This window comes from Acomys minous (assembly GCF_964271855.1).
Source record: "Acomys minous genome assembly, chromosome: 13".
Classification (NCBI taxonomy): Eukaryota; Metazoa; Chordata; class Mammalia; order Rodentia; family Muridae; genus Acomys; species Acomys minous.
In genome coordinates, this window is record NC_140495.1 from 86,935,496 (window position 1) to 86,950,528 (window position 15,033).

General features: G+C 48.5%; 1 protein-coding gene across 2 annotated transcripts in view; it reads left to right on the forward strand.

Annotated features, from left to right (window-relative positions):
• Positions 1-15,033, forward strand: part of SH3RF3 (SH3 domain containing ring finger 3) — a 286,187-nt gene that overhangs the window by 218,294 nt on the left and 52,860 nt on the right. For both annotated transcript variants that reach the window (XM_084753564.1, XM_084753565.1), the window contains exon 5: positions 10,083-10,183. In XM_084753564.1, the coding sequence (XP_084609690.1) occupies positions 10,083-10,183 (101 nt within the window). The remainder of the gene's footprint in view (positions 1-10,082; positions 10,184-15,033) is intronic.

The window sequence follows — 15,033 nt, forward strand, 5'->3', positions numbered from 1 at the left end:
CCCACTGAGACTTGGTCTCTACAAACTGATAAAGATCTTAGGTAGACTCAGAGAGAGAGGAAGTTTCAGCCCAAGACAAAAGAGAGGTGACTCCGCCTGGGATATTGTATTGCAAAAAGGACCATAGATTAGGAGGAGAAAGCAGAGCTTCCTGCCCAATGGAGGATTTGGTGGCGGGTGTTGAGCTAGGTACCGTCCACTATGCCAGGGGATTCGCCCCGCGGAACTGATACCCACAACGTTTCATTCTTGTTCTCCTCCGTCTCCTTTCCCTCCTGTTTAGGGTAGTCAGGTTGTAAGGAGGGGTACATGCCTTTAATAAATTACTAATAATGTAGAATAATTAAGGGATCAGAACCAACACAGAACCAAGCAGAAGAACCAGGCCACACCTGCTTTAATTCTAAGCTTTTTTTCTTTGGGGCCACAGTTTGCCAAGTGTAATGCAGTGGTGGCAAGTATTGAGTAAAACATGTTCATCTCATTACCTCTTAGGTGGTAACAGTGTTTTCATGATGCTGCATATTAAGAAATAAAATAATTAGGCATCTCTTCTTGGGGTTTTTCCTCTGTGGCAGTCTCAAAACAGCTTGGAACCCCAACATCCTGCCAACCCTTATACCTCTTTTCCCCCCTCTTATTAATCCCAATGGTAAAATAACATGGCTTAATTGGCATGCTTGCTTACGAGACTGTTAAGTTGCAAAGAGGAGCCTAGCCCTCCAGTGTTGCTAACAACTGGACAGTTTGCTGTTGAGCAATGGCAGTATTGCAGCCAGAAGCTGGTGCTGACTTGGTCTCAGAGGACACTGGGATTCACGGTACAAGTCACTGTCGCCAGTAGTGGCCGAGACCTTAGTTGCTAGAGTGTGCACCCATTCAGCCAGAAAGAGAGGAGTGTGAGATCTGGGATTGTGTCTGTTTTCTGGTATGGCTTGCACAAGCAAGGAGCCCTCTGATGCTGACATAGCCACTTCAGCCTAGGTGGGTTCCTTGGTTCACAGTTATGCTGGTACCATGGTAAATCCCATACCGTGAGGGCATCCTCACAGGCCATGACCCTTTTAGATGAGCCTGCACCTGCCAGGCTGGTGCTGGATGCTCATGGTTGGTGATTTTCAACAGTAGGCCTGAAGCTATCACCAGTTCTCTGTTCTTTATGGGCAATGGCACCCATGTGGTCGGCCAGCTTTCATGAATGTGTGTCTTCACCTGCTCGGGCACAATCCTGGTATGGGTCCTTTGTGGATTCATTTTAAAAGGATATGATGACACAGACTTTATTTTTATTTATCTTTATGTGTGTGTGTAGGTGTGTGTGTGTGTGTGCATGTGTGTGCACATGTGTCACATTGTGATTATAGAGGTCAGGGGCAATTTTTCAAGAGTCAGTTTCTGGCCTTCTACCTTGGAGGTAGTGTCTCCTGTTGTTTCTGCAGTGGGACTGTGTGCTCTACGGGGCCCATGAGGTTCTGGGCAGTTCTCCTATCCCCGTCTCTCTTATCACCATAGGAGTTTTGGGGATACAGATGTCCATCACCAGCGCTGGCTTTATTACATGTGCTCCAGGGACCCAAACTCAGGCCATCAGGCTTGGGTAGTAAGCGCCATCTCTCGGACCCAGACCTTATGATGACTCGACCTTTCTTGGGACAGGGTCAGTAGGCACAGATCCCTGGTGGGCAAGGCTGGACTTGGCCTTGAAGTTGGAAGAGAGATTTTTTTTAACCAGGAAATCTTGGAGTCATTGTAGACTATTGCCTTAGAACCATGGTCAAAGTTTCTGTTATGGTTATTGTTGTTGTTTACTTTAAATTTGGGGGGAGAATTTTATACTCGGGTACTGTATTTTTATCATTCTCATTTCTCCCTCACTCTCTTCAACTCCTCTCCTGTCCCCTCAACTTCCTCTCAAAATCATGACCTCTCCTTCCATAATTACTGTTATTATTTACACATGTATGCAAGCATATGCGTGTGTGGGTACGTGTGTGTCTACCACCTGGTGAGTCCATTTAGTGTTGCTCACATGTACATGTTCAGGACTGGCCACTCGGGATTGGATAACCTACCTGTGGGCTCATCCCTGGAGAAAACGCTGAGTCTCCATTCTCAGAAGCCATTAATGGACAACTTATGAAACGTCACTCCTTCCGTGCTGACGTGTTAATTGCCTTGTTTAGGCAGACACATGGTTGGAATTTTATGATTGCTGCATTCCTGTCGTGTCTAGAAGACACTATCTCACAGGAGAGGAGACATATGGGTCTTCTGGCTCTTAAAATACATCTGATCCCTGGTCTTCCATTTTCCTTGAGCCTTAGGCAAAGAGGTTACAGTGTATATATGTGTACTCCCAACTGGGGCTGGGAACGCCACAGTCACTTACTATAGTATAACCAGTGTGGATATCTGAAAGCGTCTATTTGCTGGGGGGGAAAGGGGAGTCTTCTTTGATGAGGTGTGGGGGGGGTGAGAGGTACATTTGCCCATGGACGTAGAGATAAGTATTTGGAAAACAGATAGAAGCTATATTACGTTTTTAAGTGGCGGCAGTGGATTCTCCTCTGGAGTAAATGACCTCACTGTAATGGTAGTTGGCTAGGCTTACAGTACCAGCCATAGATTCCTTCCTATTGTATAATTCCTTAAGTACCATTAGACAGCTCTTTGGTTACCTCCCAAGATAAAAGTGCCATTATTGCACCATTGGGGATGTCTTGCAGTGCTGGTCGTTGCTGGGGCTCATAGGCTTTTCAGCTGAGTAGGACTATTGGCTGCATTCTTTTCCCTTGGCAGCTTGTACAGCATCTTCCAATAATAAGAAAGCTGGTCTTCAGGGAGGAGGCATCTGGGTCAGTTCCAGCTGGGTTCCTCTAAGTACTGTATCCAGAGTATGTGGTGCCTGACGCAGTAGGATCTTACCTTCACGTTCTAGGAGGCCACCAAGGGCAATGGCAACTGCCTATATTATTTGGGGAGTCTCTTGGAGTCAACTGACCGACAAATTGTTTTGTTAGGTAGTCTGTGGCCCTTGGTGGGGGAGCATTATCACCCACATGATGTAACGCCATGTAAGTAACCTATAAAACAGCGTTTCCCTGGGCCTTTCTAGTGTTCATTACTTCTCCTCCCTCCCCCCTCCCCCTATGTGTCACCCTCCTCCCTGATCTCCAGTTAAAGTCCCTGCAATCCTTCCTCCATCACAGCACTGTGTCCTACTATGCCATACCATGTGGGGTCCCTTTCTACTTCACTGGCGTCTGTGGTTACTGCAGATTATATACCTGTAGTGTGCAATGTAAAGACTCAGAGCCATGATTCCCATGCTGAGACTCGGGGTAACACTGTAAAAATGACTGTACTCTCAAAAGTAATTTACAGATTCAGTGTGATCCCAATAAAAAGCCTCTGACATTCTTCACAAAAATAGGAAACCCATGTCTGTCACTCTGCATAAAAACCAACTCCAAGTGGAGTGAAGGCCTCAAGAGTGGAACCTGGAACAAAGGAACTGCTGGCAGGAAAGCTAAGTGGTACCCTACAAGATGCAAGCCCAGGCAGGAAAGCTAAGTGGTACCCTACAAGATGCAAGCCCAGGCAGGAAAGCTAAGTGGTACCCTACAAGATGCAAGCCCAGGCAGGAAAGCTAAGTGGTACCCTACAAGATGCAAGCCCAGGCAGGAAAGCTAAGTGGTACCCTACAAGATGCAAGCCCAGGCAGGAAAGTTAAGTGGTACCCTACAAGATGCAAGCCCAGGCAGGAAAGCTAAGTGGTACCCTACAAGATGCAGGCCCAGGCAGGAAAGACATTCTGAATAGGATTCCATTCACTCAAACTAAGGCCAACAATTCACAAGTGGGAACTCACTGAGTCAACAAGCTTCTCTACAGCAAAGAGAGCATTTAAGTATAGAGGAAGCTGCAGAGGGAGTGAATCTTTGCCAGTTATCCATCCAATAGAGAATTAATAACCAGAATAGACAAAAAAAATTTTAAATAACCAGAAAAACAAGTGACTCAATAAAAAATGAATTATGAATCTAAACATAGAGTCTCAAAAGGAAAAATGTAAAATGCCTGAAAAATATTTTTTAAATGATTATTAACAGTGTGTAGGCTAATACTTAGCACTCAGGAAAGTTCAAGTTAAAACTGATTTGAGATTTCATCTTACCTCAGTCAAACTGGTTAGGATCGAGAAAACAACTGACGAGCTTGGTGAGGATACAGGGAAGAGGGAGACCCTCCTCACTGCCTATAGACGGAGCACTATTGCAGCCACCATGGAAGTCACGGTGTAGAGCATTCTCAGAAAGCTGAAGATAAATCTACAAGATGACCCAGCTCTATGACTCCTTGGCGTACATCCACAGGACAGCATCCCACAGGCCCCTGCTCAGCCATGTTTGCCACTCTATTCATAACAGCAAGGAAATAGAAACAGCATAGATGTCTTTCACCTGATAAAAATGCAGGACATACACAATGGAGTCCTATCCAGCTTTGAAGAAAAATGAAATCTGCAGGTCAATGGGTGGAACTGAAAAATATACTGAGCGAGTTAACCCAGACCCAGAAAGACAAACGTCCAGTGTTCTCCCTTATTTGTGGAACCATAATTTTGCTTTTCATTCAAGGCAACAGAGTCCCTCTGTCTTTTTTATTTTTTATCATCACCTTGTTTCTAAAATGAGATGATTAAAAACCTAATCAGAAACCAGGTGGTGGAGGTACACACCATTAATCCTAACACTAGGGAGGCAGAGGCAGGTGATCTCTTGAGTTCAAGGCCAGCCTGGTCCATAAAGCAAGTTCCAGGATGGCCAGGGTTACACAGAGAAACCCTGTCTAAAGATAAAGAAATGGAAAAAAAAAAGAAGAGAAGGAGGAAGGAGGGAGAGAGAAAGAGTGAGAGAGGGGAGGAGGAGGAGAGGAGGAGAAAGGGAAAAAAAACCTAATTGGAAGGAAGACCTAGTGGTACATGCCTGTAATTCCAGCCACTTGGGAGACTGAGGCAGGAGCATCTCAAGTTCAAGACCTGCCTAAGATAAAAAGTGAACTCAAGGCCATTCTGGGCAACTTAGTGAGACACTGCCTCAATTAAGTAAGATGAGGGCTGGGCACACAGCTCACTTAGAATGGCTACTTAGCCTGCACAAGGCACTGGTGTCTAGCCATAATCGTGTGTGTGTGTGTGTGTGTGTGTGTGTGTGTGTGTGTGTGTGTGTGAGATCTATGATATATACTGTATGATACATTTACTGTATTTTCTGGTGTATAAGACGACCCCCAACTTTAACTTTTCCAGTTAAAATATAGAGTTTAAAGCCCAAGTCTGCTGCACAGGGTGTGCATTGGAAGAGGGGTAGTCTTAATATAGCGAGAGTGACAAAGAACATGCTGAGCAGGGATGTGTGTGTGTGTGTGTGTGTGTGTGTGTGTGTGTGTGTGTGTGTGTGTACATCTATTCAGCATTTATCTATAAAGCAAAGCAGGGTGGCTGCTTGTGGTTGGAGGACGCCCTCACAGCTGGAGGACTAGGCCATCCCATGGCCCACATTCATATTTCAAGCCAGACTCTCTTACCCCTCACAATATTACTATGCCGCAGATACTCATTAAAACCATCCCTGGACAACAGGCTTGTTAGGGGTGTGAAACTGCACTTGTACAGCACCACCATGTTGCCAGAAGCTCAGCCCGATGCTTGGAACCCCATGCAGTACCCTCGCCTCTGACCTTCTAATAGACCCTTAGAGGCTTCTGCCAGAGTCAGGAGAGGCCAGCAGCCTGCCGGGGATCCTCAGCAGGTTCAGCGATCTCAGCAGACATCCTCTAAATACTCTTGAAGTCGCCTGAAAACCCTAGCCCCAGCTTCCTGGCTCAGTAGGTTTGCTCCTCTGTGGTTTACGTGGTAACAGATGAAGACCTGATTCTGAAGAGGATGGGTAGGACCTGGTGTGCGTCAGGACACCACCAAGCCTAGCACACGCCCTTTGAACATTTACCTTTTTGTCCCTCTGCTGTTGCCACCTGGTGGGAACTCACTGGTGCCTCCACTCTGGATGTCACTGTGTAGCAGCGCCACCCTGTGAGCCACACTCCACTGAGCATGAGCTGGAAGCCTTCCAACTTGGGAAAGGGCTCTGCTACAGCTGCTTTTCCTGTTGCCGTGATAAAACATTCTGGCAAAAGTGACTTAAACAAATGGTTTATTCCGGCTTACAGTTCCTTGGGGCTACCGTTCCTTATGGCATGGTTTAGAATGGTAGGGAGTGGGAAAGGTTATGGGGAGGGGGGCAGGAGCAGGAGACTGGCTGGACATGCTACATCTGCATTCAGGAAGCAGACTGAAAAGGAAGTAAGGCAAGACTATGACGTCTCAGGGCCCATACCCAGGGACCCATTTCCTCTAGCAAGGATCTACCTTCTCAGGGTTTCATATGCTTCCCAAGCGGTGCCATCATCAGGGGACCAAGTATTCAAACACTTTGTGTGGGGGGGGGGGGACAGTTCCCATTCAAATCACAGCAGGCACGTGCACAAGTACAGCCTGTATTGTGGTTCTAACCATTGCAGAGCTAAACAAACAACCCTCACAGAGTCGCTTTTAGAGTTCCAGCTGGTGGCCAGGTTTCTGAGGGAAACCACCAGCAAATATACCCTGAAGCTGACATGCCAGTGCCCTGCCCCCTTACGTGAGTTTGCTTCAGCCCCAGAGACCCTGGGTGTCCTCAGCTGATCCTCCTAACCCTCCTGAGACCTGCCCTATGGGATGCTTGACATTTATCCAGAGGATCTCTGGATACTTTCAGTTCTGGGGGGCACAAGCCTTCACATCACCCAGGCATGACATATACCAGCAATGGCCGTACTCCTGGCCAAGCCTTCCCTTTGTGCCGCTGATGGAGATCTGCTTTCACTGGCTCTCCTGGCCACATACATAATGCCTTCCTATTGGATTATGGCTTGAGTGGCCCCAAAGCTTTTGGAAACATTGTGGGTCTGGGGAGATGAGCCAGAGCAGAGCCCAGACAGGTTCCCTGCAGTCACCATGCCTGCTCTGGCCAGGACTTTGCACATGTGGCACTCAGTTCATCTGGCATGGCTTTTTAGGAGGCTCTGTGTGTAGAGACTAGAGCCTTGCAGGAAGGTTCCACAGGGTGCCCTTGGTGCCCTGGCATCATCACTCTGCTTGACTGTCTCACTGTAATGACCCTTCTACTTCTACCAGGCCTAGATACATCTCTATTCTTCCAAGACCACCATCCAACCTCCCTTCCACTTTAAGAAGCCTATCCCATTCCTTTCAAAAGCTTTAGACGGCCTCAAATCTCCCCACCGCCCCTGAAGCACTTAGCTGTGTCCTAACCTTGTTGGGACCTCTCTCATGTATGAGCTCCTTTCTAAGGCCTCTTTCTCACAGAACTAACACTAAAGTTAGAGAGCATCTCTGCTTTGTTTATTCCGAATGCCCAGTTGACACAGGTACGCAGCGCATGCCCCGTGAGCGTTGTTAGCATGAAGGTTGTGTTGTGGTGGCTGGAATTACTGGAGAAACATTTGGGTTGACAGTCTGAGGCCCTGCCCATGTCTGTCTCCACTGACCCTGTCTCCACTGGGGAGAGCTGAAAACAGTGGCAGTTTCCAGGGTGGCTGCCAGCCTCCTTCATAGATGTCCTTCGCTGGCCAAGAAATGTAATGCCAATGGGGCCGCTTTCTCCCCCTCCCTCCTACCTGACTCCATTAGAACTTCTATGGGTGGTCTCAAGGTGGCTTTGGAGCACTCATGAGCAGTTGGTCTCTGGCTTACTTTGTAGGATGGCAGGTGTGACAGCGGATGGCAGATCCCATAGCCTGTCAACAAGAAGACACATCCCCAACGCTAAACCTATATCCCACACATGTCTCCCAGCTCTTTCCTTAGTGAGTTGGTCTTAGGCATGAAATCCATGGGGGTAGAATGCTGCCTCTGAAACCTACTGCTCTCTTTGTGAAAGTTAAAAGCCCAGGGCCCTAGTCCAAGCATCAGTCTTTGGAGATGTGATGTCATTACCTTGGAGACATGAGGAAACTCGTCTTTCAGTTGCATGGTATCATTGCAAGGTTCACCACTGTTTACACAGGAAGTAGAAACTGTTTTTGACTTGCCGGAGACTCTAGGTGCTGTAGCTAAAGGCACCATAGATCCCTGAGCGCCCAGGAAGGATCAGCAGGAGGCCTGCAGCCACAGAGCTCCTTAGCTAGGCAAATCAAGACTGGTCCCAAGTCCTGAGAGTCACTTCCTTATTTCCATCTTCAGATAAAGGAGGCTAGTCAGGGCGCAAGGTATGATATTGCCCAAGGTCGTCCTAGATAGCCTGTTCCTAACCCTGTGACCTCTGCTTATGGGAGGCCACATAGCCTGTGCCATGAACTTACCACATTCAGAGCCACAGATGACTCCCAGTACCAAGGTTCTAACCGCTTGGCCTATAGTCACCCAGCTCCAATGTGTCTGTCCCCTATTAGGTGCCTGGAAGGGAAAAAATGCCAGGGCCCTTTAGACTGAGACAGATGAAGCCAACTACTCTGAACCCAACTACTCTGGCATCCTCTCCACATTAGTTTTCTAGAAGTGCCAAATGGTACAAGAAACTGGGAGGGTCCATGAAGAAGAGGGTACTCCCTTGAGGCTCCAAGTGCTGCAGTGGAAAATGACGTTCTTGGCAGAGTTGTTCCTTTCCAGAGGCAGAGGGGGCCTGTCATGCCTCTCTCCTGGCTTCTGGTGGCTGCTGATCGTATTTGTGGTTCCTGCCTGTAGACCCATGGCTCTGTTCCCATTGTCACATAGCCTTACTTTCCCTGTGCATCCTGATCTGTAATGTTAGAGACACTGGTCATTGGATTTTTTTCACCCACTCTAATCAAAGATTGCTTTAATATGAAAATACCCCTATTCCAAATGAGATCTTGTCCATAGGTGCCATGGGCTATAACTTGGACCAATTTTTTGAGGGGAACACAGTTCAACCCACTATGCTAAAATGTCATTGCCTCCCTGAACTTTACCCCGAGAGCTCAGTACACACTTGGAAGGCACAGCCTCGAAGTAGAATACCACTCAACCCATACCATGATAAAAAAGAGGCCCTGGAAGTCTTGAGACCCCAGATGTGGAGTCTTCGGTGGGGGTGGGGCATGCTGTACCCTGTCATCCCTGGTCATCCTGCTGTCTCATGGCTGTCACCTCTTTAGAAGTTAGTGTTCAGCTCCAGGGAATGCCACTTTTCAATTATCAGATTTTGCAGTTGTGAAGAAGAATTCTTGGAAAGAGCTTGAGTCTGCAAAAGCTGACTGATTAAAACTTCAGTAGGTCTGGAGAGTTTAGAATACTGTAGGCCCAGAGCCTAATTACAGCGTCTCTTGGGCTATTTTTTAAGCCCAGCTAAAGAGCCTTTCCCTTGCCCACCTCAGTGTCAGACCTAACATCCTGATAAATAGAACTCTATTCTCTGCCAATCAAAGGACTTGCTGTGCTCTCAGGGAACATCAGGGCCTACAGCTGAGACTTCTCCACTGTGTGGTAATAACCCACTTAATGTCGCCACCCATGGATTTGCAAAGTGTCTTGCTTTATGATTGTCTTTGTTCTGTTACTGTAAACAACAAACAACAACACACTTCATGAAACTGTTTCCTCATTGGAGCATGGTATTTGGGGGCACCGAAATCTGAGTTCCCAGGCCACGGCCACCTAAATTTGCTTGCAGAACACTTTGTCTGCATTTTCATTTCCACACACTCATGATCAATTCAGGTTCTAATAAGGCCAGTCCTCCCCGACACTGTCTCTGCCATGTTGACCTTGGTAGGATACTCAGAAGGGGCTCTGTAAAGATGCCTTGGGACTGGTGTCTAGGGCCACCGACCTCCCTCCAATGGAATGCCGTCTATGACTAATAGCCATGGCAAGGATGCATGAGTCCCGGGGAGGTAGAAGCTTCAATGCTGAGGGACTCATGGCTGCTGCTGACCTGCTGTTTCCCGAGGCAGGATCTTTCTTCTCCTCACTCGTGTATCCTCTTGTCTCTTTTCAGGACTGCTCTTCAGCTGGACCTGTCCCTGCTGCCACCCCACGAGCTGCCGCGGCGGCTGGCGAACAGAGCACGTCTCCCAAAGTCCAGCTGCCCCTCAACGTGTGAGCCACCCCTCACGTCTGCCGACATGCCCCGCACACTGCCACTTCCACACATGGTTTCTGTCTTTTCTGTGCAATAGTTACGGACATGCGCTAATGCTGCCCAAAAGGAAAAGTGTAAAAACAAAACCCAGAAAAGTCTCTTAACACTACTGTCCCTAGGATGCTTAGGAGAAGTGAGGGGGAATGAATGGTATTTGACAGCACAGACACTCACTGGTCTGTCAGGAAAGGAGTCAGCCATTCTTGGAGCAGGTCTCAGAAGTCTCTGAGATCTGGGTTGGCCTGAGGAAGGAAGGGTGTGGTGAGGTCAGCAGACATCCCCTCAGAAATATTGGCAGCAGCTCCATACTGCCAGCTCAGAGGTGCCACCCCGAGGCAGGCCAGCTGCATGCCAACCCAAATATAACGGCATGAATCACTGCCAGGAAATGGGGTGGTTATCTCGTTGCAGAAAATTTCTCTGCTAAATTGCAGCATTTAGAGGATACGAGCAATTTTAAAACCCCCGTTTAAATAGTCGTCTCAAGAATTAGGTGGTTTCAGCATTTGGCAGTGAGCTCAGTGTCTCAAATGGATGCTTTAAGGGGGAGTGGACAGATTTGGCAGATATAGGAATAGGGACAGAGTTCTGTCAGCCCAGGTGACAGTGGGACAGGCGGGATCTGTTTGGTGCAAAATGTAATGCATTGGGGGTAAGCTTTCTGGGCTAGCCTTAGCCACCCAGGTGCACCGCTGCCTCGCTCATGAGGCCTGGCTCAGATTGCCTAACTTGACTTCAGAATGGATTCTTATTGAATGCTGAATGCCTTCTTTTAAACTTGCTAACCTCCATGATTGACCACCTTAATAATTAAGAAGTCTGAAGTGTATCCACTTTTCTCCTGGCTTCCAAAGGAAACTAGACTAATAAGCTCTATCCCGGGTTGGTCTTCAGGTTAAAATGCCCACTTTCAGCAGGACTACACTTCAGATACAGTTAGCCCTGCCCCATTTGTAAGTTCAGCTGTCCTTAAATTCAACAGCTCATGGATAGAAAATAGTCATAAAGAAGTTCCAGAAACTTCCTCAAAGCAAAACTTGGATTTTTCGTGCCATGAGTATAAAGTGATACATAGATTTTTTTATTCAGTATTATGCCACTGAAAGATAAGGACACAGGATGGGGCATACAGTATATGCAAGGGTTGAGCCATTCTTTATTTGGGACATGAGCATCTCTGGATTTAGGTGCACTGGGCATCCTGGGATCCTGTGGGTGCTGACCATGTCTGCCCACGTTCCTGGTCTGCTCCTGTGGTTTCATTACAAGCCAGAGGCCAAGAAAAGTGAGTGAGAAATCTGGAGTGCAGATCAGGATGCAGGGTACCACCCAGAGGAAGGGGCCTCCTGTCTATAGGACACGGATCTGGTGCAGGTCCCCAAATGAAAGGCAGGGCACAAGCTAGAGTGATGAACCTAGGTACGTTTTTTTTTGTGTCCTCACAAATTTTTGAAAAATCAAGGCATCCTGTTTCTGGATATGGAGGGCTCCCAAATCGTATGTGTCAGGCCATCTACCAGAAAAGGCGTCTGTGTCTTTAAGACACACGAGTTGGGAGTCATCCGAAGTACGTTCTTGAGGCCTCGGGTGTGGACCCTAAACACAAAGGGCCCTCTTCCTTCCTAGTCCCCCTCCACCACAGAGGCGAGGTCACTAGGACCTGCAGCATGGCTTCACCCCACTCCCTACCTCACCCTGAGGCCCTACTGCCACTGTTTATCTTGAGACACCCATCTGAGTAGCCAGACTCAGGGGTGAGTCAGCAGGCAACACGGTGATGGTGTGAGCAGCAGATGAATGCCAACCTTCTAAGGAGCCAGAGAAAAACCACAGAGTGCACATCTGTGGCTGTACACTGAGCAGCCAAGAGATGCTCAGACATCCCCACGCATGTGGCAACAACACAACATGTTCAACTTGGAAACCTGATGGTTAAAATTATATTTTTCACGTTATTGAAACAGAAGGTGAGTTTGTCGAGGAGGCGCGTGGCCTGTCCACTGAGCCGTACTTCTTGGTACAGTTCCTTAACTGACCGCCCTTCCTGTAACAGTAGCTGTAAGCCACGGTTGGAACAGGAGAATTTACAGCTATAAAAACAGCTGCAGCAGCAGTGCCCCAAGTGTGTCCAGGATTTATGGCCTGGACACTCCAGACAAAGGCCCAGAGGAAGCTAGTGTGGGGGGGTTAGTGATAAAATAGCTCCAAAAGACCCCATTGCGCTCGCTCTTCCAAGGGACACGTGACTGTGCATCCATTTACTCCAGATAGGACAACCAAGAGATAACCACCTCACCCAAATCTGCATCAGTGGACAAAGGGTTTATTGGACTTACAGGAACAGGAGGGAGGGTCACTTATAGGAGAGGGGTATGAGTTGCTTCCCCCCCCCCCCCCGACCAAAGAACTGCAGCATCAAAAAAGTTTTGTCCCAGCAGGAATGGTGACCTCCCCAGAGCTGTTTGAGTGGGCTTTTCTTTCAGTTAAGTTTCTATATACTAGCATCTCCTCAGACAACATGGCCCCAATGCAGGAGTACAGCTCAGGGGCAGAGGAAGGCAGGGAGTGGCTGGAGCTTAGGTAAGGCCTGATGCCCTTCTCACCCTCTTCTCCTCTAGGGAGCTGTCAGCAGACTGTGTTACAAAGGTTTGCTGCAGGGACCAGCTGCTATGGTTAAGAGGGCAGTGGCCGTGTTCTGCCTAGAGGACAGTATTTCACAGTAGACTCTCATCCAGAGTCCTTGTGTGGCTTAAAAATCCAAGCCACGATGTTGACGAAGCCTGGCTTTCTAAGGCAGCCCATTGATTGGTGACAGGATGCTGCCTTTATAGAAAAGGTTCACATCGGGTTCCTAAGGGCCTGGCACACAAGACGTTTGCGCACACAGTCCACGAAGGGGTAGCTCCTCTGAAGAGACAGGCTCACCCCCCCCCCACCCCCCGCACACCTTCCCTCTCCTCCCCTGCTATTCTGTAATTCCCTCTAACTCTCGAACTTAAACACCTTTCACTTGGCCAGTCTGCTAACCATTGATGCTAGGAATGTATGGACGTGTGGGTCTTGGAGGCCATGCCCAGGTCAGAGCCAAGCCCAATTAAGGGTCCAGAAGTTGATGAGAACACACAAGAAGGAGGTACCCCTAAATGCAAGAGAAGGAGATTCTTGCCTCCGTTTCTCCATGAACATCTGCAAGCCAGATGTGAGGAGCCAAGGAGGCAGAGAGAGCATGAGAAAGACAAAAGAACCGCTGAGGCATCCCGCAGGAGGAAGCATCTCAGTTAAGCAGTGCCATGGGCCATTGACTGGAGAGGACAGTGCAGCAGAGGTCTGGGATTCATAAACCAATCTGAGGTGATTCACCTGGGTGCAGGGTATCTGCCTCCTCCACACCAGTTTGCCAGCATGCGCTGAGGGCAGTCCTAATTCCTGGCTCCTAGGACAGCACCATCAATATAGAGGAGAGGACTTAGCCGGTGGGGTACAGTCACCACCTATCAGCAAAGCCAAATCTGCAGGTGGCTCCCCAGATGCCACCTGGGAGACCTCCAGGAATCCAGAAAAAGGACAGGAAGGAGAGAACTTATCACTTAGGCCAGGAAAAGGAAGCTCAAGGGAACTTCCTGGGTGACGCTGGGCCTCTGAGTCGGTTGTTAACATTGGTCACGTGAGGTGTGTTTTTGCAGCAAGTGGGAGAGATCCGAAGGGAAGCACCCCTCAGGACCCTAGCACCACCTGTGCTGATGGCCAAAGACCACTAATCCACCCTAAGGCACAGTGTGAGCCCTGTGTTCTGGGATACTGAGGATTCTGATGAAGCCATATCCAACTCAGGAACCATCTATCACAGACTCATGAAGCAGCCAGCTCCCCGCCGTTATAACAGCAGGACCTACTAACATCAGTCAGCTAAGGCTGGGTCAGCAGCTCTCAACCTGTGGGTCAAGAAGGTCCCATTCACAGAGGTTGCCTAAGAAAGCACTGATATTTACACTAATGTTACAGTTATTGTTAGGGGTCACCACAACATGAGGAACTCGATTAGGGGGTTCAGCATTAAAAAGGTTGAGAAGCACTGAGCTAGAGGAGTGTAAGCCCTTGGGTATTTTTTTTTCCCAAAGTATCTTAGGGGCCAGTCTACAGGTCAGCTTTGGCGATAGTGGGCAGCACCACGCTGGCTCCTCCCTGCCTGCGGCCTTATTTCTAGCTAGCCAGGCTAACATCTGCCCTCAGTAAAATGTACAGATCTGTGTGCGTGAGGTTGGTCATCTCTTCACATCTCAGTGCCAGAACCCGTTCAGTCCTCCTGGAGGACTTATTTGGCTTTCCGGTGTCAACTTTCACTCAGCATCCTCACTGCCTCACTTTGTGTAGAGGGAGAGCCTGCCCGAGTTTTGTCCATACCTGTGGCTCCTCCTCCTAAGGTATCCATCCTTTGAACACAGTAGTAGATAGGTGGGTGCACATCTCCCCAATCCGTACCTGGGGTGGCTCTAACACGGAAAAGAGCAGAAGTGGGACCCATTGTAGGAGCAATGGGAGCAAATCTTTCACGCTATGGTGGATCGGTGTGAACAAGCTGCTGTCTGGAGGAGAAAGGATGTGAAATGGGAGAGCCTGGCTCACTCCATGATTAGAACGGAAGGGAGAGCTGTAGACAGCAGTGAACGCTTTTGCTCACTGAAGACACACGCAATGGGCAAGCTGAACATGTGCCAATGAGTTGGACGTGAGCGCACAGTGCCACACCTGGTCATCACAGCGGCCAGCCTGTACAATCCGGGCTTGCCTTGGGATACCATGCCCATGA